The 26913-nt window shown below is 52.2% G+C and overlaps 1 protein-coding gene across 3 annotated transcripts in view; it reads left to right on the forward strand.

The window, feature by feature from the left end:
- PPP1R16B (protein phosphatase 1 regulatory subunit 16B) overlaps nucleotides 1-26913 on the forward strand; it is an 89126-nt gene that overhangs the window by 59133 nt on the left and 3080 nt on the right. For 2 of the 3 annotated variants that reach the window (XM_045980922.1, XM_045980923.1), the window contains exons 3-10: nucleotides 8281-8351; nucleotides 12260-12405; nucleotides 14433-14536; nucleotides 16173-16297; nucleotides 19147-19272; nucleotides 19782-19857; nucleotides 20765-20894; nucleotides 20986-21154. In XM_045980922.1, coding sequence (XP_045836878.1) covers nucleotides 8281-8351; nucleotides 12260-12405; nucleotides 14433-14536; nucleotides 16173-16297; nucleotides 19147-19272; nucleotides 19782-19857; nucleotides 20765-20894; nucleotides 20986-21154 — 947 coding nt within the window. The remainder of the gene's footprint in view (nucleotides 1-8280; nucleotides 8352-12259; nucleotides 12406-14432; nucleotides 14537-16172; nucleotides 16298-19146; nucleotides 19273-19781; nucleotides 19858-20764; nucleotides 20895-20985; nucleotides 21155-26913) is intronic. The other variant, XM_045980924.1, reaches the window with a different exon arrangement.

Here is a 26913-nt window from a genome sequence, read left to right on the forward strand (position 1 = left end):
AAGACCACAGTTTATAGTAGGGCCCACTCTTTGGGTTGTGCATTCTGTGGGTTTGGACAAATATCCAATGATGTGTGTCCATCATTATGGTATCATACAGAGTATTTCCAGGGCCCTAAAAATCCCCTGTGCTCTGCCTATTCATCCCTTTCCCTGCCCAATTCCTGGCAACCACTGGTTATATTTTCAGTGTCTCCATAGTTTTGTCTTTTCCACAATGTCATATAGTTGGAATCATACTATACGTAGACTTTTCAGATTGGCTTCTTTCACCTAGTAATATGCATTTCAGGTTCTTCCATGTCTTTTCCTGACCTGATAGCTCATTCCTTTTTAACGCTGAATAATATTCCACTGTGTGGAAGTACCATGGTTTGCCCACTTACCTGCTGAAGGACATCTGGGTTACTTCCAAGTGCTGGTGATTTTGAATAAAGCAGTTAAAACATTTGTGTGCAGGTTTTTCAATGGACATAGTTTTCAACTCTTGAGTAGATACTAGGGAATGTGATTATTGGATTGTATGGTAAGAGTATGTTTAGTTTTGTAAGAGGCTATCAAAGGCTTCTATACCATTTTGCTTTCTCACCAGCAATGGATGAGAGTTGGCTGTATTTATGTGGGTCTGTCTCTGGGCTGTCTATTCTGTTCCACTGATCTGTTTGTTTTTTGCCCATACCACACTGTCTTGATTACTGTTCCTTTGTAGTAAGTGTTGAGGTCAGGTAGTATCAGTCCTCCAACTTTGTTTTCCTTCAGTGTGATTTTGGGTCTTTTGTCTCTTCATGTAAACCTTAGAATCAGTTTGTCAATATTCATGAAATCAGTTGCTGAGATTTCGATTGGGATTGCACTGAATCTATAGATCAAGTTGGGAAGAACTAACAAACACTTTGACAATGTTGGATCTCCCTATCCATGAACGTGGAATATTTCTCCATTTATTTTTCTTTGATTTAATTGATTAGGGTTTTGGAACTGTTATAGATAATATGTATAATATACATATTTTCCTAGATGTTCCTTGATATTCCTGGTTCCATTTTCTTAGAAGGAATCTTTTATTTGGTAAGTCTGTCAACAAATATTTGTTGAGCTCTTACTCTAGGTCCTGTATGCTCCAGATAAGAAGACAGACAAGATTTGCCTGCATAGAGTTTGCCTTCTGAAGGGTCTGCAGTCACTTTTCCTGTATACATCTATTACCAGATGTAAGTTACACATACGCAGAGGCATCTGATAGCTGATGTGAGTCCCTCTCCGCAGCTCCTGTCCAGCATGACCGTGTGTCTTGGGCATGGAGGTTCTGGAAAGGAAAAGATAATAACTCCATGCCTGGCATGCCCTCAGCCACCTTGTCTTCATAGTTTTGAAGGCACTGGAGATGCTAAGAGAGACACTGACCTCTTTGTAGAAGTCAAGGGATGAAGATTCTCTCTGAGATGGAAATATCTGTGGCCTGGGCCAGGAGACTTGTCTGGAGGAGGAAGCACAGAACCGCCCAAGAGAGGGTGCTCTGGCCAGGTCTGACGCTTGGGTGGAGACTAGGCAGGCTCTGATTACAGCTGCAGTCATCAGACGTTGACCAGGAGCTCAAATCATGTCACAGTAGCTAAAAAATTTATCGTTCCTACTGTCCCACCCCTCCAGGGCTTAAGGTCTAGCAAAGACGCAGACATATGCAAATACATCACAGCGTTAAGTGTTTCGGAGAGGGACCAGAAAGCACACGAGAAGGGTACCTCACCCAGCCAGGGTGATGAATTCACAGAGGAAGTGACATTTAAGCTGAGACATTTAACCCAAGACCTGGTTAAGAAATAGCCAGGCTAAGTAAAGACAGAGAAGGGCCGAAAGGATAGCTCCTGAGAAGGCCTGGAGATTCAAGAGAGAGGGGGTGCCTGGTGGACCTGGAAGGGTCTGCGGTAGTTAGGAGGGAAGCTGCTCAGAGAGGCGGGCAGAGGCCAGATCATGCAAGGCCCTGAAGGGTCCAGGTGGCCAGTGGCTTCCTTCTTCCTTCCCCTTATATGAAATAAGAATTGAACACCTACCATGTACAAGCTACTGTCCCAGGCGCTATGGGTACAGTAGCGAATGGGACAGATGCTGTGCTCACCTCACAGAACCTGGGACTGGCAGGGGAAAGAGCTCTCAGCAGGACGCTCAAGGCCAGCTTAGAGCCCCTTCCTCTTTCCTTTTTTTTTTTTTTAAATTGAGATATCACTCACACACCGTGAAATTTACCCTTAAAGTGTGAATTTGCGGTCTTTAGTATATTCAGAAGGTTGTATAACCATTGCCTCTATCTAGTTCCGGAAAATTTTTATCACCCCAAATGAACCCCTATACCCTTTAGCTGTACCGCACCCCAGGGCCCCTTCCTCTCAGCCCCTGGCAACCAGGAATCACTTTCTATCTTTATGATTTGCTTATTCTGGAGATTTTATATAAATGGAATCATGCTGTGTGGCATTTTTGTGTCTGACTTCTTTCCCTTAGTGAGATGTTTTCAAGGGTCATCCATGGTGTGGCATGTGTCAGCGTTTTGTTCTTTTTTAATGGCTGCATAATATTCCACAGTATGAACAAACCACCTTTTTTAAAATTTATTCATCCGTGGATGGGCCTGGATGTTTCCACTGCAGGGCCACTATAAATAACACTACTATAAACATTTGTGTACAAGATTTTGTGTGGATGTTTGTGTTTATTCCTCTTGGATACATCCCTAGGATCCAAATCCCCGGGTCACATGTTAACCCTACATTACTTTTTGAGCTGCCGCCAGACTTTTCCACAGTAGCTGTTCCATTTTACGTGCCCACCAGCAATGTACGCAGGTTTCGATGTCCCTTCTTCCTTGCCAACGCTGGTATTTGTCCGACATTTTTCTCCAGATGGACCTTGGAGGGAGGCTCCCTGGGGAAGATGAGGCCTGGCTCCTAGGGTTTGCGTCTGGGGATGTGACTTTGAGGGAAGCCTAGGTCCTCCTTGCTGTGTCATTGCCCCGGATCCTGGGGTGAACTGCTTGGCGGTGGGACAGGCTGCACCAGCCACTGCAGAAGTCACCATCAGACTTGACTGAGTCTCCGCCCCCAGCCACAGGCGGCTGGGCTTCCCTGGAAGCAGCTATTTCTAGCTGTTTCTGCTCTAGGGAGGAGCAGTGGTGGGCGGAAAGGTTGAAATTGCTCAGTGGAGTGGTTTTGGAGGTGCCCTGCATGAAGGACTCAGGGCAACCTATCTGAGAGCACTGGTCCTTCTGGCCTTGCCTGAGCAGCAGGGTGGCCCCCTGCAATCCTGGCCCCCTGGGGAGGGGGAGAGCGGAAGGGCAGGCAGATGAACTGGTTTGACCAGGCTGTACCTGCGGGACCCTGAGAGACTCTAGGCAAGGCTGACCTGGGACCTGAGGAAGAAGAGGAGGAGGGATCGATGTGGGCAGGGTTATCCATGGATGGGGAGCAGCCGGGTGGGTGGGGGGTGGCAGCTGGTGACAGGCCAACAGAGTGCCTGGAATCGAGTGGGGTGGGGTCTAGCTGGAGCGGAGGTGCCGCAGGAAGACAGACGGACAGAGCGCTGGTACTCAGCCTCCCGTGTCAGCCTCAGAGCTGCGCTCATTCACCATAAGACCTCGGGCTACGTGTTCACCTCTGTGCCTCACGTCCTCATGTGCAGACTGCACTGACAGGGTCGTCGTGATGACTGTCGGTGGTCACTCTCTTGATTACGGAGTCCCGAACGCTGAGCTGTCGGCAATGATCTTGACCGTTCTAGCACTTGGTCGTCGCTGTGGCTCTCTTCTGCGTTCACCCTCCTCCTCTTCCTGCTGCTCCAGGCCCTCGTGAGGCACCATTTTAGCCAGGTGGTTGAGTGGTCAACCTTTGGAGGCAGCCAGCTGGGGTTAGAAATCGGAATTCTGCTGTTCCCAGACATGTGCCCTTGGGTAAGTCATTTCACTGGTTCAAACCTGAGCCTCAGTTTTCCCATCTGTGGATTGGGGCAGTCACAGCAGACAGGTAATAACAGCAGGTCATTTATCCCCAAACTGGATCAGGAGGACTAATGGATGGATAGACAGAGGGCTCAACACAGCACCGAGCACCGTTAGCACCGGACTGCACCAAGGACAACCAGAGGTGTCAGGTGTGGGTTCCTGGCAGGAGGGGAACGAGGGGGCACCCCACTGCCAGCCTGGGAATGGGCTGAAGGGCCGCTACAGTCCGCTGCCTGATCTGGCTGCGCTGCCTGTGGAGGCTCAGAGAGACAGATTTGCTGCTTCGTTTCTGTACAAAATCCATATTGTTGCTTTTCAATTCATGAGTCACATGCCTTGTGGTGTGTCTGCTAGGCTGTGCCCATGCCCCCACAGTCCTGTGGCCCTAGGAGCAGGCAGCTCTGGGGGGCCCCAGAGCATTCTCCCCCCCTTACTTTGTACATTCACACAATAGATACTGCTTTATTTTTGTTTTTGAATAAGAATTGTGTGTATTTAAGGTGTATAACAGGGTGTTTATATATGTATTTATATGTCTGTGGAGAAGTGATGACTACAGTTAAGCTGGTTAACATACCCATCTTCTTAGTTACCTTTCTTTCTGAGCTGTTGGTCAGAGGGTTCAAAGGGTTCATAGGCGCTAATGCACAGCGCGGTGACTAGAGTTAACAATCATAATACTACAGTGAGAACTAGAGGTTTGCTGAGAGAGTAGATTTCAGGGGCTCTTGCTACAATAGATAATTCTGAGGCCCTTGTTAGGAGCCAGGCTCCTTCGTGGAGCCCAAAACACTAAACAAAGAATTATATAATTACTATATACTACCTAATCACCCTGTACTTGTGAACTGGGAGAGGTGCTATTGTGAAGCCAAAATGCAGAAATGCAAGGTGCTATGGGAGAGAGCAACTCAGGCAACTCGGCTGAGATTGGGGTGATCGAGGAAGGCCTCTCAGAGGAGGTGACCTTTTAGCTGGAATCGAAGTTTCAAGAGGAGTTTGCTGGGCTGAGAGTGAGAAGAAAGAGGGCTCCAGGCACAGGAAATGGTGTGTGGGAAAGCCTAGAGGAGCCCAGTTTTTGTTTTGTTTCATTTTGACTTGGGAAATGAAAGAAGCCAGTGTGACTGACCCAGTCACCGAGGGATTCAGGAAGGGGCAGAGGTTGGATCAGGCAGTGCGTCGGAAGCAGTGGAAAGGTGGGCTTCGCTGCTGGGTGCTGGGTGGAAGCAGAGGTGAGATGGGGTGGGAGGAGTGTACCCACAAACATGACTGTGCCAGTCACATGGCCGGGTGACAGCAGCTCGGCCCTGGAGCACCCTTGACCGGCGGGGATGGACTGAGGTCCACCTCCAGGGGGCAGACACCTCTGTCTGGCCGTCGTGGGCCTGGAGCAGGAGCCACACCTGTGATGGCATGTCCCTGACCAGCTCGAGGTCAGGCAGTCTGCTCTACAGGGTGGAAGGGGTCAGGTGGCTAAAAAAAAACCAAAAAAAAACCAAAACCCACAGGCTTATCAGCAGTGATTTCTCCCTGCAGAGGCAGCCCGCCACCCGCTTCCTGCCGGGATGGGTCGGTTCAGCCTCACTCGCTACAGCTGGAGATGGAGGGGAGCAGATGGCCCTGCTTGGCCCAGATTCCAGCCAGATTGTCAGGGAGGTGTGGGCGGAGGGACAGGGTTGGTGCCAGCATCGGGAATATAGGAGAGGAGGGTGGGAGCTGCCTCCTTGCTGTCTTCGTGGGACCTTGCTTGCGTGGGGGGCAGTGGGGACCACTACACTGTGGTTCTTGAACCAGCAGGTGCTCAGAGCTCTCTAGCAAGAGATGTCTCTGTCCTTTACAGCCAAGGCACGTGCTCTTGGAAACACAGGATGGTGACGGCTACGTCCCCAGCACCCAGCACCTGGTAGGACCAGCCAGGAGCTTCACGGTTGTTTTGCATTGGTATTAATAAATAAATAAATAAATAATGGTAGTAGCTTTCAGGTATTTTCTTACTTAATCCCCATGGCAGCCCCACAAAGGAGCCCCTGCTGTGATCCCCATTTTACAGATGAGGACACTGAGGAACAGAGAGGAGGAGTAAGTTGCTTACAGCCCTAGCTGAACAAATGTGCAAGAGCAGATGGCTCACGCTGACAAACTGATGACCAAGCCTGAGATCTGGGGCTCTGGGATCCACACTGACCTAGGTGTGGGCAGCCACGTGTGAACACGGCTGGCTAAAAGGGAGAGCCTGTCCCTGTTCTGTTTGTGCTCCCTGAGTCCTAGTTAACCCCTGAGACACCCTCAAGCCAGCTTCCTTCATGGTGCAAGGTGCTTGGAGAGCAAGAGATGAGCCTGGAGAGGTATGGAGATGGGACTGCTGGGTACAGCTGATTAAGCTGCACACTGTGCAACTCTAAGGCAAGCCATTCACGTAGACTATGATGAGAGCAGTGCCCCCCTGGAATGGGGCAAGGTGGCCACCCTGTAGGGGTGACCCCACCATGAAGGACCTTGAAGACCAGAGTCTGCAAACCTTTCCTATAAAGGGCCAGAGAGTAAATATTTTAGGCTCTGTGGGTCACAGTCTCTGCTGTTGTCGGGTGAAAGCAGTCTCAGGCCACGTGTAAAGAAATGAACGTGGATGTGTTGCAGTGAACAACGTGATCTACAGGCACAGGTTGCCTGCCAGACTCAGCCCGTGTACTGTAGTTGGCCAGCCCCACAAAAGGACTGTGGACTTCATTCCAGGAGCAAGGTGGAGCCGTGAGAGGGCTTTAAACAGGAACTGGAGGAGGCAAGCTCATGTTTAACACAGCCCTGAAAGACCCAACCGCGCCCCCCAGGACCTGCGGTGTTCCTTCTGTCCTGCGTGTAGATCCCTGAGCCTGTCTGTCTGCAGGAGGAGGCCGGCCGGGTCCTGGGGGGCTCCGCTGCTGTGGTTCTGCTCTCTTCCTACCCCCCACACCAGCTGTCAGGGCTCCTGCCGGGCTGCTTCCCTCTCTGGGCCTGGCCTTGGGGTCAGAGCAGAGCAGCCCTGTGGCCGACAGTCTGGCCTTCAGAGTTAGAGCATCTGATTTGCTGTGCATGGTCATGTGTGACTGGGACTCTCTGTCTCTTCTCCACGAGGGGAGTAGCTACAGATGGGGACCCGTGAAAGAACCGTGTGCATGGACCCGGGTGCAGAGGAAGAGCTCAGTAAGAAGACACTATGCATGTAGGGATCATTTTCCTTGTGGAACCAGAGGCGGGAAAGCCTGATCGTACCCTGGGTGTGGGCAGTGGGGTCTTTGCTCCCTTGTGTCCAGAGCAGGCTCCCCACTGGAGCAGAGCCACATACAAGGGGGCCTTGGCTCCTACATATGAAGGGCTCTGTAGAGATGGGGTGATTTGTCACACCTTTGGCTGAAAATAACTGCCCGCCATGGGAGTCATTCTACATCAGGGGCTCCCATGCAGCACGGGGAACACCCCGATAATTACTGTGCACAAATTTCGCTTTTAGCAGCTGGTGTTTAATGTCTGCCTCAAGAAGTGTTTTCTGGGACAGGAAGACTGGCCCACCCTCCACGCCCCCCACCATGGGATTTGAACCCTTGCCTCATGCGCGCGGAACCTTCCCCAAGCCCCTCCTATGTGGGAACACAGTGCCCACTTCTACTCTCCTGAAGGCCACCTGCCCGGCCAGGGCATTCCCCCCGGCCTGCGGATGGGTGGTCTGGGCCTTGGTGGTCTGTGGCGGTGCCATGAATGACCTTACCCAGTGCTGAGGCTGAGACTGGCTACCGGGCATCTGGGAGGGGCCTGCAGACGGCGCAGTGTGGGACCGGTGTGGACCATACACTCTACAGACTCCTGCCACTCCTACCCCGGTCTGCTGGAGCTGGCATCTCTTGCTAGAAGCCTGGTGGAGGCCTCTGTCTCGCCTTCGCACGGACCTCAGTTCTCTCAGGCCAAGGAAGCCGCGGGGCTCTGGCCCCAGAACTGGCTCTGGTGAGGATGAAGCTGAGGGCCCGTGCCCATCCCCCACTGCTCCTGAGACCTTGTCCCCCACCCCCCACACCCCCAGCCCCTGCTGGGGGTGCTGACCCAGCATCGGTCCTGCGGAACGGGTGGTCTTCTCCCCGCCCTCCCTGGTTCACTCCTAGTTTCCCCACAGCAGCTTCCTCGTCCTCCCATGCCTGTTGTAAAGAGTCAGTAGGATGGTCAGCTTCAGGCTACGGGGGAAAGTGGGTCTCACCCCGGCCCCTCGCATCGCTGCGTACTGGTGCGTGACGGGACGCTCACTCCTGTCCCCTCTGTTGCAGTACGCTACTTCCTGAAGAATAAGGTCAGCCCTGATTTGTGCAATGAGGATGGACTCACAGCCCTGCACCAGGTAAGGCCAGGCTCGCTGGGGTCCCCCGATTGCTAACCCCCCTATCTGAACAGTTACCCCACTCCCTGCTTTTTCCTGCCCAGAGCCCTTAGGGAGGAGGGGGGAGGGAATCCTTGGCTGCCTCATCTGAAAGGCTCTTCACTCCTTGGGGGAGAGATGTGTGTCTGTTACGAACACGCCCCCGGAGCCCCGGTGCGGAGGCACGCCCAGCACACGCGTGCAGCCTCCAGGGACAGGGAGCCTTTGTCCACTGCGTTCTCACTGCCCAGCGAGAGGCTTGCAAACAAAGCAAGTTTGTTTTGAGCTTGAAGTTTATGAAGCGTGTCTGTTCACACCCACCATGGCACCCCTCCACCCTGGTGACGGAGGTGATTGACCTGCCTGGGCGTCACACACCATGATGTGTGGCCACGAACCAGGTGCTCTCACGGCAGGGCAAAGGGCTAGCTCCCTCGCTGGTCCCCAGCGCCCAGCTGCTCTGCCCTGTTTTGCTCTTCACGCTGTGGCCGCAGGGATGCTCAGGTCAAAGTCTCACATTCCTCAAAGCCCTCTGTGTCTTCCCACAAGGCTCCTCGAGGCCTGGCCCCCCACCAGCCCTTCGGGCTTCCTGGCTCTCCAGACTCCAGCCCTGTGGCCTTTCTGTTCCTTCCACACACTGGCTGCTCCGCACCGCATTTCTCTCGGCATGCGGGCATGAGGTCATATGGGTATGTGCCCGCTTAGCCCCAGTCGGCGGCGAGGGCCTGGGCACTGGGGTGCGTGAAACGCATCCGTACCTTCTGAGCACGCCCTCTGGTGGCCGTTTGAACAGTTAGCTGAACCGTTTGATGTTGGCCTCCCTCTGTCCAGACTCAGCCTCCTGAGGGCAGAGCCCAGGTCACTTGTTCATTGGTACGTCCTAGTGTCTTCCCCTACGCTGGCATGCTAACTTAAGGAACACACAGAAGCCTCCCTGTGCCCTGCCCCAAGTTTCTGAGCAGGTGGACTTGAGTGCAACATGGTGGGTGGGAGGCCAAGCTGCCAGACCCCCGAGCTGGTGAGAGCTTCTCCCTGTCCCATGAAGGCAGGAAGGGATGGACGACTACTGACCACTGCTCCCACACAGTAGCCCCAGGAGCAAGCCCCATCCCCGGCCATCAGCCCAGTGGCTTCCCATGTGTCCTTTTGGCTGCTTTTCCTGTGCACAGGGTGTCCCCATCCACTCAGTCTAGCTGTGTGATCTTGGGCAAGATAATTAAGCTCTCTGTGCCTCACTTTTCTCATCTGTGAAATCAGAATAACTAGCGCCCACCTCACTGGGTTGTTGTGAGGGTGAAGTGAGTACTCATAACAGGCCCTCGGCATCCCCCGACACGGCACAAACAAGAGATGGTGCTGTTTTTGTTGAAATCCGTCTCATTGCTCGTGTCTGCAGTCACTTCGCTTATGTGAAGCGTAGGGTGATCCTCACAACAGCCCTTTGAAATCTTATCCCCGTTTTATAGCTCAGGAAACTGAGGCTCAGGGACAGCACCGCCCAATAGAATGTTCAATGACGGTGGGATGTCCTGTGCATCTGCCCTGTGCTGGATGGTGGATGGTAGCCGCTAGCCGCACAGGGCTCTGGAGCACTCGGGATGTTGTTCTGAGGAGTGAACGAGGCAGTTCGTGGCTAAAGGCTAGTGAGGTGGTCCCAGGGCTCCTCCTCTGCGCTCCCAGTGGTTCTCGATAACGTGACTGGCGGGCTGTCCTTACTGTTGTCACTGCTCCTGCATCCGACCAAGGAGCAAATTAAGAAGCAGCTCTGCATGCCTGGCAAAGGAGAGTGGCTCTTCTCCTCTTGGCAGAGGGAGCCTTCGGGGTTTGTAAACTGAGATGATGGTTTGGTGAGGGTGCAGGGTGTGGGAAGGGGAGCGCCAGGGAGACGGGGAGGCGGTGAAGCTTCACCAGGCAGTGGGCTGGGGGCAGGGACTTAGGAGACGGCATCCCCATGCCTGCTGCTAGATTGAATGTGGGAAGGGAGGGGGCGGGAGGAGTCATCCAACGGCAGGTGCCATTTCCCACCTTGGGGAGTGTGGGGGAGGAGGACTGCCCACTCCACCACCGACTACTGCAACGTGCACCCCAAGCCCAGCCCTTGCTCTGGCTGAGTCTTTCAGGCTGGGCATCGCTCTCACAAGACTGCAATTCTGGGTGCACAGTCTCCTCCCTTTTCCATCTGAGCTCCCCTGCCACCCCATCCTCAAGTTTTCTGGAGCCCTAAGGGTGGGTTTTCTGGCTCTGCTGTCCCCTGACACCGGGGGGGGGGGGAGCTGAGCCTCTTCTCCTTTGGACAGGGGCTTCCTAGACCCACCTCCCAGCGACCGCCAACCTGGGGCCCCTTCCTGCTACCCAAGACCTCACGCCAGTGCTTTTGGCGCCCTCTGCTGGCCATGCGGCACCACTGCATGGTTTGTTCAACCCTCCCAGACAGAGCCACCCTTCCTTGAATCCCCCTTACCCCGCGGTTCTGGAAAGATGCTCTTAGACCCGGCCAACTCCAGACCGGCTGGAGCAGAGAGAGAACCTGGATCTCTGGCATCATCTGTGTAAACAGCTGCTCCTTTCCCACATGTCCTTCTGGTGCTGAGCCCTGGCTCTGCTGGGGATGGGGTTGGGCACCATGTCCCCCCACCCCATCCCCACACCCAGGCTGTGGGTTCCCAAAGGTGCCCCTGATTCTTCTGCTGACATCCAGTCCCTTCTCCCTCTGCCCACACATACTTCTGTAGGCCCAGCCACCATCATCTCCTAACTGGATGATTTCAACATAGCTTCTCACTGGCCCTCTCCACCTCCAAAAGTGCTCACACGCAGTTTGTGGATGTGTTCTCCACATCCACCCCAAGGGAAGATTAAAAAACAAAACAAAGCAAAACAAAACAAAAAAACCCAAGTCTGATTATATTGCTTGTCTGAGTATAACTACAGCGTCTCCCACTGCAAGAGGGCTGAGCCCTTTACCTTGTTGGGGAGTACTGAGCCCAGACCCCTGCCTCATCCCCTGAGGCTTCTCCATCCTGGCCTATAAAGTGACTCCTTGTCTTCCCCCTCTGTCCTCGCCTCTCTCTGCTCGTGGGCTTGAGGCCCCTCTGTCCCCATGGAGTCTATCTCTGTCTGTGTCCCTGGAGTGTGAGAGCTCTAACGGCTGTCAGAGCTCTTTGTCTCTCTGAAGGGCTGCCGAGAGCCTGCCCTCTCTCCAGGACCGGCCTACATGTGGACAGGAGGGAGCACAGACATGGCCATGTCCTTTCAGGGATTATATTGGGGTCCCCAGAGCCCTGAGAAGGGGGTGGGTGCTCTGGGGACGAGCTTAGTTACTTGGGGCTTCCCCAGGAATGGAGCTCCTGGGTCAGAAGTCCCCAAGTCAGAGGTATCAGACTGTGACCTCAGGCCATGCCTTGGAGGTGACTGCCAGGGAGAGGGACTCCCCCAACAGCCCCCTTACCCTACCAACACCCACTCCTGCTCCAACCGGAGTCAGCCCTCCCTGCATGTATTTGTTCTCTAAGGTAGAGTCGTCCATACAATTTTGTTTGAAGAAGGCCTTCAGGAATTAAAAACGATTTTAAAGTCTCATTCAAAATTTCCTTTCATTTCACCAACACTTGGAAAAGTATCTTATTGCCACTCCCTTATGTTTTTTATGTTTCACTTATATTTGCGTCTTGAATATTATGAACTTACTCATGGGGAAACAGGCTGAGAAAGGTTATGTGACTTACCCAAGGTCACACAGCTTGGAAGTCATACAGCTGGATTCAGACTCAGACACAGCTTGGCTCCACTGTCCTTCTCGTGGCCTCCTGAGGGGAAGCTGGCATGTCCCCACCGGGGCCAAGGCCCTGCGGGAGCTGACCCTGCCTGTGTCTCCCCGTCACCCTCCGCAGTGCTGCATCGACAACTTTGAGGAGATTGTTAAGCTGCTCCTTTCCCATGGTGCCAACGTGAATGCCAAGGACAACGAGCTATGGACGCCCCTGCATGCAGCGGCCACCTGTGGCCACATCAACCTGGTGAAAATCCTCGTTCAGTAGTACGTGGCCCTCTCTCCCCCGGCGGGGCCTCTGCTTTGCCTTCGCTAGCTGTCTGTTGGTTCTGTTTTGTTTCTGCCTTCTGTCTCCCTCCTCTTCTCTCCTCTTCCTCTCGGCCACCACTTCCTCTGCCTCTTGTGGTGCCTGGTGTGTCTCTTTCTCCCCACACCCTCCTTCCACCTCTGTTTCTATGTCTCTCTCTCCTCCTCTGCCCCCCCTTCCCTTCCTCCCTCCATCTCTGTGTGCCTTTCCCACTTCTCTTTGTCTCTCTTCATTCTGTCTCTCCCTTTGTGCTTCCCCCCCCCCCATAATCACCACCCTTGCCTTGTTGGAATGATCCCCATCGGTCTTGGTGTGTAATCCTTTTGATGTGCTGCTGCGATGGGTTTGCTGGTATTTCGTGGAGGACAGTTGCATCCGTGTTCATGAGGGATGTGGGTCTGTAGGTTTCCTTCCGTGTAGGGGCTTGGTCTGGCTTCATATCAGGGTAGTCTTCTCTTTTTTAAAATCTCTTTCTTTCTGTCTCTGTGAGTCCATGAGTTTATACTCGTCTCCACTACCCTCTTTATGTCTCGTTGCCATTTTTGGCTAGTTTGCTATTTAAAAAAAAAAAAAAAAAGCAAGCATACTTCCTTGGCCCTGTCTCCCAAATGCTATTTACATGCTATTCCTTGGGGGGGGAGAACCTGCTTGGAGGGGCACCATGTAGCAGTGTCTTCCCTAGGAATAAGGCCATTTCTGCATATGCTATTCTGGTGGGCTTTTCCAGTCCTCAAATTCCTTCCTGCTCAGGTTCTGTAAACACAGAAAAGGACAACATTCCATTTCAAGTGGGTTCTATTGAATTCCCTGATAATTGGTGGGCACTTGAGCTGGGCAGTGGTCCCTCAGGAATGCAGAAGTGCTAGGGGACTGGGCAGGAAACCAGGGGATTTCAGTGCTGGTGCTTAGAGTGGGTCCTGGGAGGCCACAGAGAGCATCTGAGAGCAAGGAGTCAGGAAGAGGGCTCAAGGACAGGTGACCTTTGGCAGAGGTCTCAGCAAAGCAGCAGCTCGTCAGGTGGCTGCAGGGGACCATGGAGGTCACAGTGGAGGATCGGAGGGGAGGATCAGCTTGCCCAAGGGCACGTGGCAGCATGGAGAGGTCTCCGTGCAGGGCCATTGGACCTGAGGACTTACTGGCGGCAGCCCGTGCCCACAGCTCTGATGAGGACCTGGGTGTGACTCAGTCTTCCAGGAGCACCTGACTGGTGATGGTGCCCAGAGGGAAAGGGAGTGGTGCCAGCCTGGCGCAGCGGGTCCCCAGCACTGATCTGTACCAGAGTCACGGGCGTGTGGGTTCAGAGTACCCACTCCCAAGCCCCACCCACAGAGGGTGTTTCAGGGGGTCTGGAGTAGAGTCCAGGAAGCTGCCCTGTATTTCAGGGATGCCTGGGTGATTCTGCGCGGCAGCCCAAGACCACATGTGGGAACCACTGGCCCCTAAAGTGGGTTCTGCCAGGGAGCCCCAAGGCTTGGTCTTGCCCCTGGGTTATCAGTCTTTGAGGATGGGACTTGGAGATGGTGGGGAGAGCCAAGGGTGTTTCTGCAGGGGGTCACAGACTGAAATAGAGCCAGGGTTTGAGCCTTGACCCTCCCATGTCCTCACTGTGTGACCTCGGACAACTGGCTGTCTGAGTCTCTGTGTCCTCTTGAGTGAGATGGGCTGACAGGAACAGCCCACAAGGATGAGGATGAAGATGAAAGAAGATGGTGTGTTTATAGGGCCATTCGTGTTATTTATGTTACAGTCACCAGGGAGGACTTTGATATTTGTCCCCAAGTGCCTGCCTGCTGGCCCAACAGAGCAGGAAGCCGGTGGAGGTCTGCTGGGGCTGCTCTCCTGGGAGAAGTCGAGTCCTGAAGCTGCTGTCCTAGCTGGGGGCACTGGGGTGCACAGCGGGGCTGCGGGTGAGAGGCTGGAGGACAGAGGCCGCCAGACCAACCCCAGCCAAACTGCCCTGGCTCTCACTCTCACCCTCTCTCTGCAGTGGGGCCGACTTACTCGCTGTCAACTCGGATGGGAACATGCCATATGACCTCTGCGAGGACGAGCCCACCCTGGATGTCATCGAGACATGCATGGCATACCAGGGTAAGGTCAGGACAGCATGCCCCAATGTGGGCACAGGTGCGTCAGTGAGCCGGCTGCATGCCTGCCTCGTGCCCAGCGCTCAGGAGAGGGGATGGATCCTCGTTACAACGGTTATCCCAGTGATTAGCAAGACGAGGACACAGAAGGACCCTTGGAAAGTTGTGCTGTGCAGAGGGAGGCATTGTTCTCTGCCGTGTCACCCACACGTGTGGGCGGCCTCAGCTGGCCCTGTCTCCTCTTCGTCAGCTGTGACAATCCAACTCAATAAACATTCATGAGAAAGATATATTTCCATTTGGGAAAATAATCAAGAGTCAAGAACATTCGCGGGTGCCCGCTCTGTGCCAGGCACCACGCGGGCTGCCAGGGGCTGGGGTAAACAAGCTGTGGGCTGTTCTCAGCTCACAAATGAGCTTCAGAGAGGAAACAAATGTAGCAATCAGAGACCTGTCTGCCCCACCACCACGGGGACATATTTCTGAAGGTCTCTGCCAGAAAACAGCTCAAATCCAGATCCTTGGCCACAGTGTAAGGGCTGGCTGGGACCCTGCCCTTGAGTTCCTTCCCAGGGCGCTCTGGTAACCATGATGTGGTCCCTCCATTCCTTGGCATCTGGGCTCTGCTTGTCCATCTTTGGCCGACAGTCTGCGTTTTCATACCGGTCTGGTGAATCTCTGGGCTTCTCTTTAGGAATCGTGTTTTCAGATGCGGTTCTCAGAATCTCAGGATTGATTATAAAGGAACCCAAGGATATTAAACTATAGCTACTGAAATATTCCTAAATGTGTTATGTAGAAACTTGATTAATTCACGAAATAGCAAGGTAGCACGTCAGGAAAGTAGGTGCACTTTCTGTTGGTGTTAAAGTCACAGGCATTTCTTGTGCTGTGGATATGACTTTGGGCCTCAGGGAACGAAATGCTGCATTTCAGTTCAGGGTTCATGTGAGTGAAATTGTAAATTTTTTTCCCTCCTTTTCAGTTTACAGACCTCCCCCAGATTCTGTCCCAGAGTGTTTGATCTAATGGACCTTTGAATAGAACATGTCACTTTCGCTTCCTTAAATACATTTAGTCGCTGCTGGTAACACTCAGACTTGTAGCCAGAGACTCAGACTACAGAACATCTTTCTGGGTCCTTCTACCTCCATTGACTCCACTTTGCTATTCAGAAGTTATATGTTTGTCCATTCATTCATTCCCATAAGGGAAATTCATGAAGCACTGTGCCGCAAACGCACCTGCGGACGGGACAAGGGGAACTAGCAGAGCCCCTGGTCAGCTAGGTGGTCAGGGGAGGTCAGCAAGTGGGGCGATCCCGGCCGGATCTGTGACCTGAGGCAGAGCCAGCCATTTGAGCAGATGGAGGCAGGTGGATGGTGGGGATTTCTGGTGCAGAGGAACAGAACTTCTCACAGTAAACAGTACTCATGTAGTGCCTCCTGGGCATCAGGAAGGAATGGCCCCTGTTCCATGGACCGGTGCGTGGGTGTGTGTTCACTGGGCCTGGGAGAGACTGACCCGTGGGCATGGCTGTCTGCTCCCTTGCCCGGCAGTCTCACCCATCTGCCCTGTCATCCCTCCCTGCCTGGGGCCTGGCCCCGGGGTGCTGACTCGGCCCCCTCTCCCCTGCACAGGCATCACCCAAGAGAAAATCAACGAGATGCGGGCGGCCCCCGAGCAGCAGATGATTGCAGACATCCACTGTATGATCGCGGCGGGCCAGGACCTCGACTGGATAGATGCCCAGGGCGCCACGCTGGTGAGCACACGGGCCAGGCGGATCGGGCTGGGGGCTCAGCACCAGACCAGCTGGGGCTGAGGTGGGCCTGCATCTGGTTGAGGTTAAGCTGATACAGTTGCGGCCTGTCTGTGGCCTTGAACCTCCTCCAGACTCACTTTGGGGCCAGGGTTGCTCCTGAAATACAGAGAGTTCGCAGAACAGGGCTCAGCGCCTTGGAGAATCTGGCCAGTCTCAGCTGGGGCTGGGGGTCAGCAGCCCTGTTGCTCACCAGATCTGTCTCCCAGTTCCTCCTTCACCTCCTGTTCCCGGCGTCCATCTGAGCCCATCACGTGGCCTTCCTCCAGTGGTGCCTCCCACGGAAAGACTGGAGCCACCAGCCACCCACTCGTGCATGCCACCTTGCTTTGCACCATCCATTCCCCTGCCTTAGGATCGCCTCTCCAATCTCTCTGCCAGCCTCAGCAGCCTCCCCGAACCTCACTGCAACAGCCTGTCCCCTGGGTTCTTTAACTTCTCTGTCCAGACACCCCCAATCATCCATCCATCCATCCATCCAACCATCCATCCATCGGTTCATTCCTCCATCCAGGCAACACACACCTGTGTGCCCCAGACTTCATTAGAGCTTGGAGTTAGAGAACAAGGAGCTTTTTCTCTCTCAGGTCTGCCTGATTAGCTCCGCTCATCCTTTCAGCTCAAGTGTCAGGGATTGGAAACTTTGACCTCTCTTCATAGGCTCTCCTGTAAGATGGAGCCCAGTATTGGGGAGGGTCTAGCTCTGAGGCTTTAAACCGAAAACAGGAGCATGGCCTGGAACACCCACATACCCACCTTCTCCTCACCGATGGCTGGGCCCTGGCCTCGGCTTGGGGTCCATGCTGGCCAGGAGTACTCAGGAGTCTCAATATCTTGAGCTTACCCAGTAGGCTCTCAGCAGTCCTGAGAGCCCTCATTGCCCCTTAGTCCTGACCTGTGGCCCAAAGGTAGTAACTGGCCTTCTCCCACCTGGTTCCAGAGCCCCACTCTGCCTCATCCCCTAATTAACCCATTGATGGGTCCCTGCTCAGCCCAGCCCTCAAAGATAGAGTCACACAGTGAGACTGAATGCATCGGTATGAAGGCAAAGCCAGGATGTCCCAGGACAGTCACTCCTTTGAGTCTGTAGCTAGGTCCTCTAGACACAGGTTTCCTCCTCTTGGACTGAGGCTGGCCTCAGGGTGGCCCAGACCACATGGGCCAGGCCCATACTGGGTCTCAGGTCTTCCCAGTAAAGTGGGATTTACTAATCGTCCCTTCCTCACCAGGTTGTTAGGAGGAATAAATGGGATTCTGCATGTAGGTGCGAAGCCCCAGGGTCTCTAAACTCTCAGTAGGAATCAGTGGTTCACACTATCATCATTATTACCAACGCTCTCCCTATCCCAGTCATGCCTTTTTATTCCCCGCCAAGTACGAGGCCACACAGATTGTAATGTCCGCTGGCCCTGCCGGCTGTCATCTCCACAACTGGCAAACATCACACATTTATAAATCAGATGATTATTGTAATTTTCGTGGGTGCCTGCACCAGATCACACCCCGCGCTTCTTCTGAAAATTGAAAAATAAAGGAAAACGTCTGTTTGCCCGAACCTTATAGCAGCTGTACCTCAGGACGAGGCAACACCTGACCGTCAGGGCTGCGTTCTGAAGGGCTGCTTCCCAGGGCTGAGCCTTCTCTGTCCCACTGCCTGCAACGCTATTGTCCCAAATCTCAGCACCCCCAGAGCTCCCTGGTCTCCTCTTAGCCAGCCTTCTGCCGGCCTCCTTGGCCTCTCCCCTCTGCCTCGCACCTTTGCTAGGCAGCTGGTTTCTCTTTGCCTCATCGCTTTCCTCCTTCCTCCATTTCCACGGTGCACCTCGTCATCCCTCACGGCTCTCTGAGAATGTTCATCACTTACTGAGTGTCTGTCACGTGCTAGATGCTTTATGTACTTTCTGGAGATCAAGCAGATAGGACAAGTGAGATCCCCAGGGTGGTGTCTATCACCAGAGGCCTTGAATGGTGTCAGGCAGGAGAGTTGTTACCTCAGCACGAGGCTTTCCTTTATTGGACGTACTGATTGCCTCTTGTGTAACGAGTAAACCCCAAACTTAGCCTCTTGAAACAACAATCAATATTTATCACCTCACATGGTTTCTGTGGTTAGGGAATTGGGAACAGCTCAGCTGGGTAGCTGTGCTTGGGGGTCTCTCAGGAGGCTGCAGTCATCTGAAGACTGGAGTAGGGCCGGAAGATCCACTTCCAAGATGGCGCCCTCACGTGGCTGGCAAGTTAGTGCCGGCAGCCGGCAGGAGGCCTCCATGCTTCACCTCCTCACGGCCTCTTTGTACTACGTGATGGCTGCTTTGTCCTCGAGGGACTGATCCCAGAGAGCAGGAGGTAGAAGCAGTGATGCCTCTTATGACCTCACCTCAGAAATCACACACCACCACTTCACAATGTCCTACTTGTTAGAAGTGAGTCACTTGCTCTGGCCCACATTCAAAGCAAGAGAATTAAACTTCCTTTCTTAAGGGAGGTATATCAAAGAATTTGTAGACATTTTAAAACCACCACACTGGGCCTCTGAAACCCCCTCCTCCCAGCTCAGCACATGGTAGGCACTCAGTAAGTGCTGTTGCCTTAATCACAGGGGCCCTCACACCAAGCACAGGATGAAGAGTGGCCTTAATAAGACTTTGCAGTGTGGCTGGATTTCTGCTTCCTTCTATTCCATTCTACCGTCCCTGGAAATGAGCTGGGATTTGGGTTGGGAAGAGGGCTGTCCTATCTCTGAAAGTGGGACTGGCATCCATAGGGAAGACCCACTTTCCCCTCCCACTCAGCTGCACATCGCTGGAGCCAATGGATACCTGCGGGCAGCCGAGCTCCTCCTAGACCACGGAGTGCGTGTGGACGTGAAGGACTGGGATGGCTGGGAGCCCCTGCACGCGGCTGCCTTCTGGGGACAGGTAACTCTCGGCATGCGGGACCCACCCGCTGTCCTTTGGGCTGGCAGTTGGTTCACAAGACCCACTTAAGGTGTTGACTATAGCTAGTTTATGGGATAGGAAAAGACCTAGAGAGTTTCCAAAAACATTTGATAAGTTGTGTTCTAAGAAGATGATAACAAATTTACCAAATTAGGAAATTCTTCATGCTTCTGATTTGTCCTTTCTCCCTCTGTTTCCCAGATAGAAAACTCTGATTGCAGCTTTTGCAGTCCCTCCTTAGATGCCTGGCAGCTCTAGATTTACAGCAGATTCCTTCTCCTATCCCTTGGCATAGCCCAGGAATGCTGGAGGAGGTGTCAAGCCCATTGTGTTGCCAGGATTCCTGCCTCCAGGGTGCAGGGCCTTCCCTGCAACCCGGTTTTGCCCCATCACTCTTTATGTCAGATCCTGAGAAACATGGGGGCATTCTATCTACCTCCTAGGCTTTTTGAGTTGAGGGGGAACGTGGGCTTCTTCCTGTGTTTCAGATGCAGATGGCAGAGCTGTTGGTGTCCCATGGGGCTAGTCTCAGTGCTAGGACATCCATGGATGAAATGCCTATAGGTAAGCCCAGCATAAAATCCAGAACACCCTTAGCTACTCATCAGTGTTTTTATAGATAGTGGGATAATTGGGTAAAATATAGAGTTGGCTTGATGGTGGACTGGTGTGTGGATGGGTAGCAAAATGAATGAATAAGTTAATGAAGGGTAGATTGTACAGATGGATAGCTGGATAGATGGATAGATAAATGTATTCGTGAGTGGGTGGATGGAGGATGGCTGGATGGATGGGTGGATGGATGGATGAGTGGATGGATGGATGGAGGATGGATGGATGATGGGTAGATGGATGGATGGATGAGTGGATGGATGGTTGGAGGATGGATGATGGGTGGATGGATGGATGCATGGATAATGAGTGGATGGATGGAGGATGGATGGATGATGGGGGAATGGATGGATGGGTGGGTGGATGGATGAATGGATCAATCAGTGGATGGGTGGACAGGGATGAATGGATGAATGGATGGCTGGGTCAGTGACTAGGTGGGTAGAGGAATGAAGGGGGATTGGTTGGATTGAACGTGCAGGTATATATGATCCGAGATATATATAAGTTTTGGCTTGGGTTACATAGAGTACCTACTTGTTTCTCTCGATACTTCCTATATCACTGAAGAATTGATGACTCTTGTTGGAAACTACTGAAGGTGGATGGATCTTTTGGTCATAGCAGAGAACCTTAGGAGCTGTGACTATATGGGTCCTGGGTTTCCTGTTCTTATCCTCTAAGGATTGGGGTATAGCCCAGGAAGTGAGACCAGCGTTGTTTACTCCCCTCTCTGGATGCCCCCCAAAGATGCTGAGAGTTTTCAGTGTATTGGGGGGCAGCTCCTGTGGTCTGGAGGGCCCCTGGGGGCCGCCGATCCTGGCGCTGCTCCCCACAACAGCCTCCTCCCCTGCTTCAGACCTGTGTGAGGAGGAAGAGTTCAAAGTCCTGCTGTTGGAGCTAAAACACAAGCATGACGTCATCATGAAGTCACAGCTGAGACACAAGTCATCCTTGAGCCGGAGAACGTCCAGCGCAGGGAGCCGTGGGTGAGTCGGGGCAGGCCGGCCATGGTCCCTGGGGGTGCTCCTGCCTGTGGCACTTGGGCCCAGCTCTCCAGCAGCTCCTCTCTCCCCCCAGGAAGGTGGTGCGTCGAGCCAGCCTGTCGGACAGGACCAACCTGTACAGGAAGGAGTATGAGGGAGAGGCCATACTATGGCAGCAGCGGAGTGCGGCAGAGGACCAACGGACTGCCACCTACAACGGGGACATCAGGGAGACTAGGACAGACCAAGAGAACAAGGACCCAGTGAGTGGCCTTGTGCCCTGCCTCGATGTCAGCTGATACTGGGGAGGAGGATGGGGCCCTGGCCTGGTCTTGGCCTCTTTATCTCAGAACCTTCAGAGGGAGGGCTGCTGGACAGTGCCCTTACACCAGCTGAACCCCTTTGGTTCTGGTGGCCCCTGTGCTTCCTGAGGCAGTCCTGGTGTGTGAAGGTCAGAACTGGGAGCCTTGGCAGCCAGGAGGGTCTCCTAACAGACAGGAAGTCCCTGCCGCGTGCCTGCTGTGCTCTGGCACGTCTGGTTCTGGGCTCCCCAAAGGAGAGGCTCAGTACAGCAGCGCCCGTGAGTGCTAACAGCACTAGAACGTTCTGGGGGGGAACATAACAAGATGTGGAGAACTGTGTTTACAGAGCACATCCGGTTGGGAAAAATGTTTGGAAATACTGAGCAGGGTACTTGTCGGAGCCCTAAGAAGCCTGCTGCGAGAGTAGCTGCTGGTCTGGGCATTGAACTGCTTTCTTAAGGGGATGCCATGTCAGTTTCCTGGTATCGCTGGATCCCATTTCCACAAATTTGGTAGCCCAGATCCCTAGAAGTGTATTCTGTCACAGTTCTGGAGGCCAGAAGTCGAAAATCTAAGTGTCAACAGCATTGGTTTCTTCTGCGGGCTCCAAAAGGGAATCTGTTCTAGCTCTCTTCTAGCTTCGTGTGGCTCAGGCATGCCCTGGCTTGGCTCGCCAGACTCCAGTCTCTGTCTCTGTGGTCACATGGCTTCTCCCTTGTGTGTGTCTGTGTCTCTGTTTTCTCTTCTTAGACAGCAGTCATTGGATTAGCGCCCACAATCCAGGATGACCTCATTTTAACTTATTATATCTGCAAAGATTCTGCCTCCAACTAAAGTCACATTCAGATGCGTGGGGTGACCAGGGATTTTGGGAGGACCCTGTGTTACTCAGTACCAACAGGCTTGGGTTTCATGCACAGCTGCTGGCTTGCTGAGTGGGGCCAGCAAGTTTGGGGCCAGAGCAGAATTGCTGGGGACAGAAAGAGAGAGGCTGACTGTCCATAGCAGTGGTCTGCCTTTTTGGTATATCCACCAGTGATAAGCAGCTGAAAACATTTCTGGAAAGTATTGCTTTGGTGGAATGAAAAATTATTAGCCCAGAGTGCCCGCGCATCTCTGTGGGACCTGCCCCCCAGCTGGAACAGAGAGGTTACATGAAGGCTGATCTCAAGCCGGGAAAGGTGCCCACCAAGGGAATTCAGTCACAGCCCTGGCTGGGGATGTAGAGGGCGCCTCAGAGGCTCTGTTGTGCCTACTTCTAGGGTCGGGGAGAAGAGAGATACAGACTGAAATTAAATCACATTTATTTAACTTTCCTTTGTGAGTGCGGTGAAGTTATGTTCAGTACATGAATTTGAAATGGGTTTTTCAGTTGAACTTTTATAAACGTGTCCCCTGAGATGAATGCATGGAGCATTTCCATCACCCCAGAAAGTTCCCGGGTTCTGTGTCAGGTGTCCTCCTGCCCTAAAGGCAGCTCTGTGTACCTTTGAGCACTGAAGAGGTGGTTTGTGCCCACATCTGCGTGTGAATGGCCCCAGCAGTCTATAATCTTGTGTGTCTGACTTCCTTGGGGACCCTGAGACTCATCCCTGTGCAGGCACAGGGCCATAGCTCAGTCTTTTCCCTCACTCTGGAGAGTTCTGTTCTTTAAATATGCGACAGTGCATGTGTCCATTCTTCTGCTGGTGGACATTTGGGCTGTTTCAAGTTTGGGGCTACATTGAATGAAGCTGCTCAAAACATTTTAGACAGTTTTTTTGGTGGGCATAAGCCCTATTTTCTGTAGGACTGTGTAGCCAGGAATGCAGAACGGCTCATGGGGAGGCTACTAGAGATACTGCCACGGAAGTTTCCAGAGCGACTGTTCCCATCTGCTCTCTGAGCAGCCGCGCTGAGCTCTTCGCACCGGTCCCCGATGTAACATCGCTCTCCATCTGAGCCATCCTGGCGGGCTTGCTGCTGCAGCTTGCATTTTAAATTTGCATCTCCCTGATGGTGGACGATGGAGAACGCTTGTTCATGTGCTTATGGGCGGACCGCGTATCTTCTTTCATGCAGTGTCTGTTCTTTTGCCCCTTTTCGTTGCCCTTTTCGTTGGGTTGCTCTCTTATCCTTATTGATCTGTGAGAGACACTGGAGATTCTTAAAGAAATACTCAGGGGGAAAAAAAAATCCTCAGGGAAGCAGCTGCTTCCCCCCGCCCCCACCTGTCCCCATGTTTGTTCAGATCTCACAGTCCAGGACTCTGCCAGAAGTCCTTGCTGGTGTGGGGCGGCACAAAGCATCAGCCCTGCAGGGAAGGGGGTGGGAGGATGAGGCCTGAGTTTGTCCTTAACTTCTGCAGCTTTCTCATCAACGCTGTGCTTGGTTTGGGGGTTAGGTGAAGGCAAACAAAGGGCCTGCTTTGCAGAAAAAAGGAAGGAGCTCTGGGCTTCAGGCCAATCACCCAGATGTCCAGTCCCAAGGACAACTGTCAGGGTCCAGGGCCCCAGATCCTGGGAGAAACCAAGATCGCAGGGTACAGCTATGAAGCCCCGAGCTCCTTCCTTTCTCTGACCTGTCCCTTCCAAGGCTTTAGGTACTGGCAAGGCTGTGAGAGCCTCTAAGGTAGACATTCTCCAAGTGGGGTCCCTGGACCAGCAGTAGCAGCATCACCTGGGAGCGTGTGAGAAAAGCAGATTCTCTGTCCCGCCCTACATGAACTGAACATACACCCTGGGCTCTGGGTTCACTGGTGCTCTGTGCCCTAGCCAGCTCTCCAGGGGATTCGGCGACACATCAGACCTCAAAAACCCCTCATCTAAGGGAGTGTTTCCTCGGTCTGACCCGCAAGTTGGGTTTCTGCCAAGACTCCACCCAGTTAGCTACCGAGGCTGGCCCCCTGCACATACTTCGGCAGAGCTGGTGCCCTGACAGGAGGCTCGGGAGGCAGGCAGCAGCCCTGTCTCTTCAGCCAGTGGCTCACAAACTTAACTGTATCAGACAATTCCTTGGGGAAGTGTTTTTGCTTTTGTTGGTTTAAAATCCTGGTGTCTAGGTTGCAACCCAGACTAATCAAATCTGAATCTTTGGGCCTGGGGCCCAGGCTTTGTATTTATGTGTTTTTTAAAAAAATCAATAGGCTTGATTTTTTGGAACAGTTGTGGTTTATGGAAAACATACATAGGAAGTACCTAAAGTCTCCACACACCCCCTTTATCACGTCCATTGGTTTCTACTGGTATGAACATCTTGCCTTAGTGTAGTAGGTGTATTTACCGTGATGAACCAATATGGATACATGATTGTTAACTGACGCCCATAGTTTACGTTAGGGTTTACCCTTGGTGTTCGACGTTCTATGGATGTTGACAAATATGTGATGTCATAAAAGCCATCATTGAAGTTTCATACAGAATACTTTCACTGCCCTAAAATTCCCTGGTGTTCCACCCGTCCATCCCTCCCTAACCCTGGGCAATCACGGACCGTTTTACTGTCTCCATGGTTTTGCCTTTTCCAGAATGTCATAGAGTGGGAATCACACAACGTAGTCTCTTCAGACTGGCGCTGTGCAAGTGTTTTTAACTCCCCAGGTTATGTAGTGTGATTTAATTCCCCAGCCTCTGAAGCTGAGAACTAGTGTCTTAAATCCGTGCTTGTCAAAGCACATTGGGAGTTTGTTAGAAACACTGAAATTCAAGTTCCAACCCAGACCTGGTGATTCAGCACGGACACTTTCACAAGAGCCCTGGGTGACTCATATGCACACAGGGTTAGAGAAGCGTTGATTTAGACAATGAAGAGCGGTCTTTCTAAGACCATTCTGGAAGTAAAGAAAATAGGTACAGAAATTCAAGATGAAAAAAAAAAAAAGTCACAAATGCGGCATCAGTCTGCCTGCATAGCTCAGGAATGCCATTAAACACGAGAAGAACAGAAATACCTACAGGGAAGCTTGCTGTGGAAAGTGCCCTCGCCTTACTGTGTCTTAAGCTAATTGTGTATTTCTGGGAGAGCTTTCCAAGAAGTGGAGACTCTTGGAATTGTGAGTCAGCACAGAAAGGTTGCATTTGTTCTTTTCACCAGATGTAGAACATCGCAGAACAAGTACTTACCCTAATTTCCCACCCGCCTAACAGTGACATTCAAGCTTTTCTCCCCTAAGGGGGCATGTATCTGTGAAATGAAGTCCTCGAAATGGGCTTGCTGGTGCAAAGTATGCATTCTTCCATAAAAACGAACTTTTGGGGGATGGGGAGATGATGTGATGTTGTCCTCCGAAGAGACTGTGGCACGTTACGTACTGGCCTGTTTTCCCGCACTCTTGCCGATGCCGAGTCATAACACATTTTTAAAACATTTGTCAGTGTGACAGGTAAAAAGATGTTTGTTGCTTTAATTTTCATGTCATTAACTATGAGCGAGATTGAATATTTTCTCCTGTGTTTATATGCTATAAATATAATAGCATATGTTTAATAATATTATAATTATATATAATATTATTATTTATTATTATTATTGTCATTGCCATGAGCTGCACATTAGTCTCCTTTGTTGTTTTTTTTTCTGTTGGATAGTTGGGCTTTTTATTTATTTTATTTTATTTTTTAATTTTTTAAAAGATTTTATTTATTTATTTGACAAAGATCACAAGGAGGCAGAGAGGCAGGCAGAGAGAGATGGGGAAACAGGCTCCCTGCTGAGCAGAGAGCCCGTACAGGGCTCTATCCCAGGATCCTGAGATCATGATTTGAGCCGAAGGCAGAGGCTTTAAGCCACTGAACCACCCAAGCGCCACTAGTTGGGCTTTTTAAAATGGATTTTTAAGAGTTCTGGTTTATTTGTGAAATTAATCGTTTTTCTGTCATATGTGTTGCAGTTTTTTTAATGTGTCTTTTGACTTCATTTATGATGAGTTTTACTATGCTTTACATTTTTGTGTTCGCCAAATGTAGCCACCGTTTAGTTTGTAGTTTCTAGGCAGCAGCTCCTTTTAAAGCTCTTGTTATCGGGGTGCCTGGGTGGCTCAGTGGGTTAAGCCACTGCCTTCGGCTCAGGTCATGATCTCAGGTCCTGGGATCGAGCCCTGTATCGGGCTCTCTGCTCAGCGGGGAGTCTGCTTCTCTCTCTCTCTCTCTCACTGCCTGCCTCTCTGCCTACTTGTGATCTTTCTCTGTCAAATAAATAAATAAAATCTTAAAAAAAAAACCAAAAACCTCAGCTAAAATGGGGTGACATGAAACAGGAATTTTTCGGCTCGTGTAACTGCAAAGTCTGGGACCAGTTGGGTCCTGGGGCTCTCAGTGCATCCCTTTGGTCTCCCTTCAATGTCAGGTCAGTGTCAAGCAGGCCATTTGATGTGCACTATCCCCGGGCCCCCAGCTTCCAGCATTCTCACTACCCTCGAGTTCTGCACACACAGAACTCTTTCTCAGGTGTTCTGGTGCATATCCAAGGGCTCAGTTGCATGGACTCCTTTTCAGTCAAGAACCAACTCCTGCAGGGAGTATGTTGATGGGCCAGACCTGGGGTCATGGTCGAGCCCCTGTGGCAAGGATGGGGATCAGTCAGCTCTCCCAAAAGACAGATTGGTGAGTCCCCCCAAAGCGGAATGCAGGTCCTGTTAGTCCAGTTGGGCAAATGGTGGGAGGACAGTTCCAGAACAGAATGCCCTCCACAGAGATGCGAGTGGGAAGTGAGTTCAGATCCTCTAACCGGCTGCTCATGTCCTT

The sequence above is a fragment of the Meles meles genome, chromosome 16 (genome assembly GCF_922984935.1).
Source record: "Meles meles chromosome 16, mMelMel3.1 paternal haplotype, whole genome shotgun sequence".
Lineage (NCBI taxonomy): Eukaryota > Metazoa > Chordata > Mammalia > Carnivora > Mustelidae > Meles > Meles meles.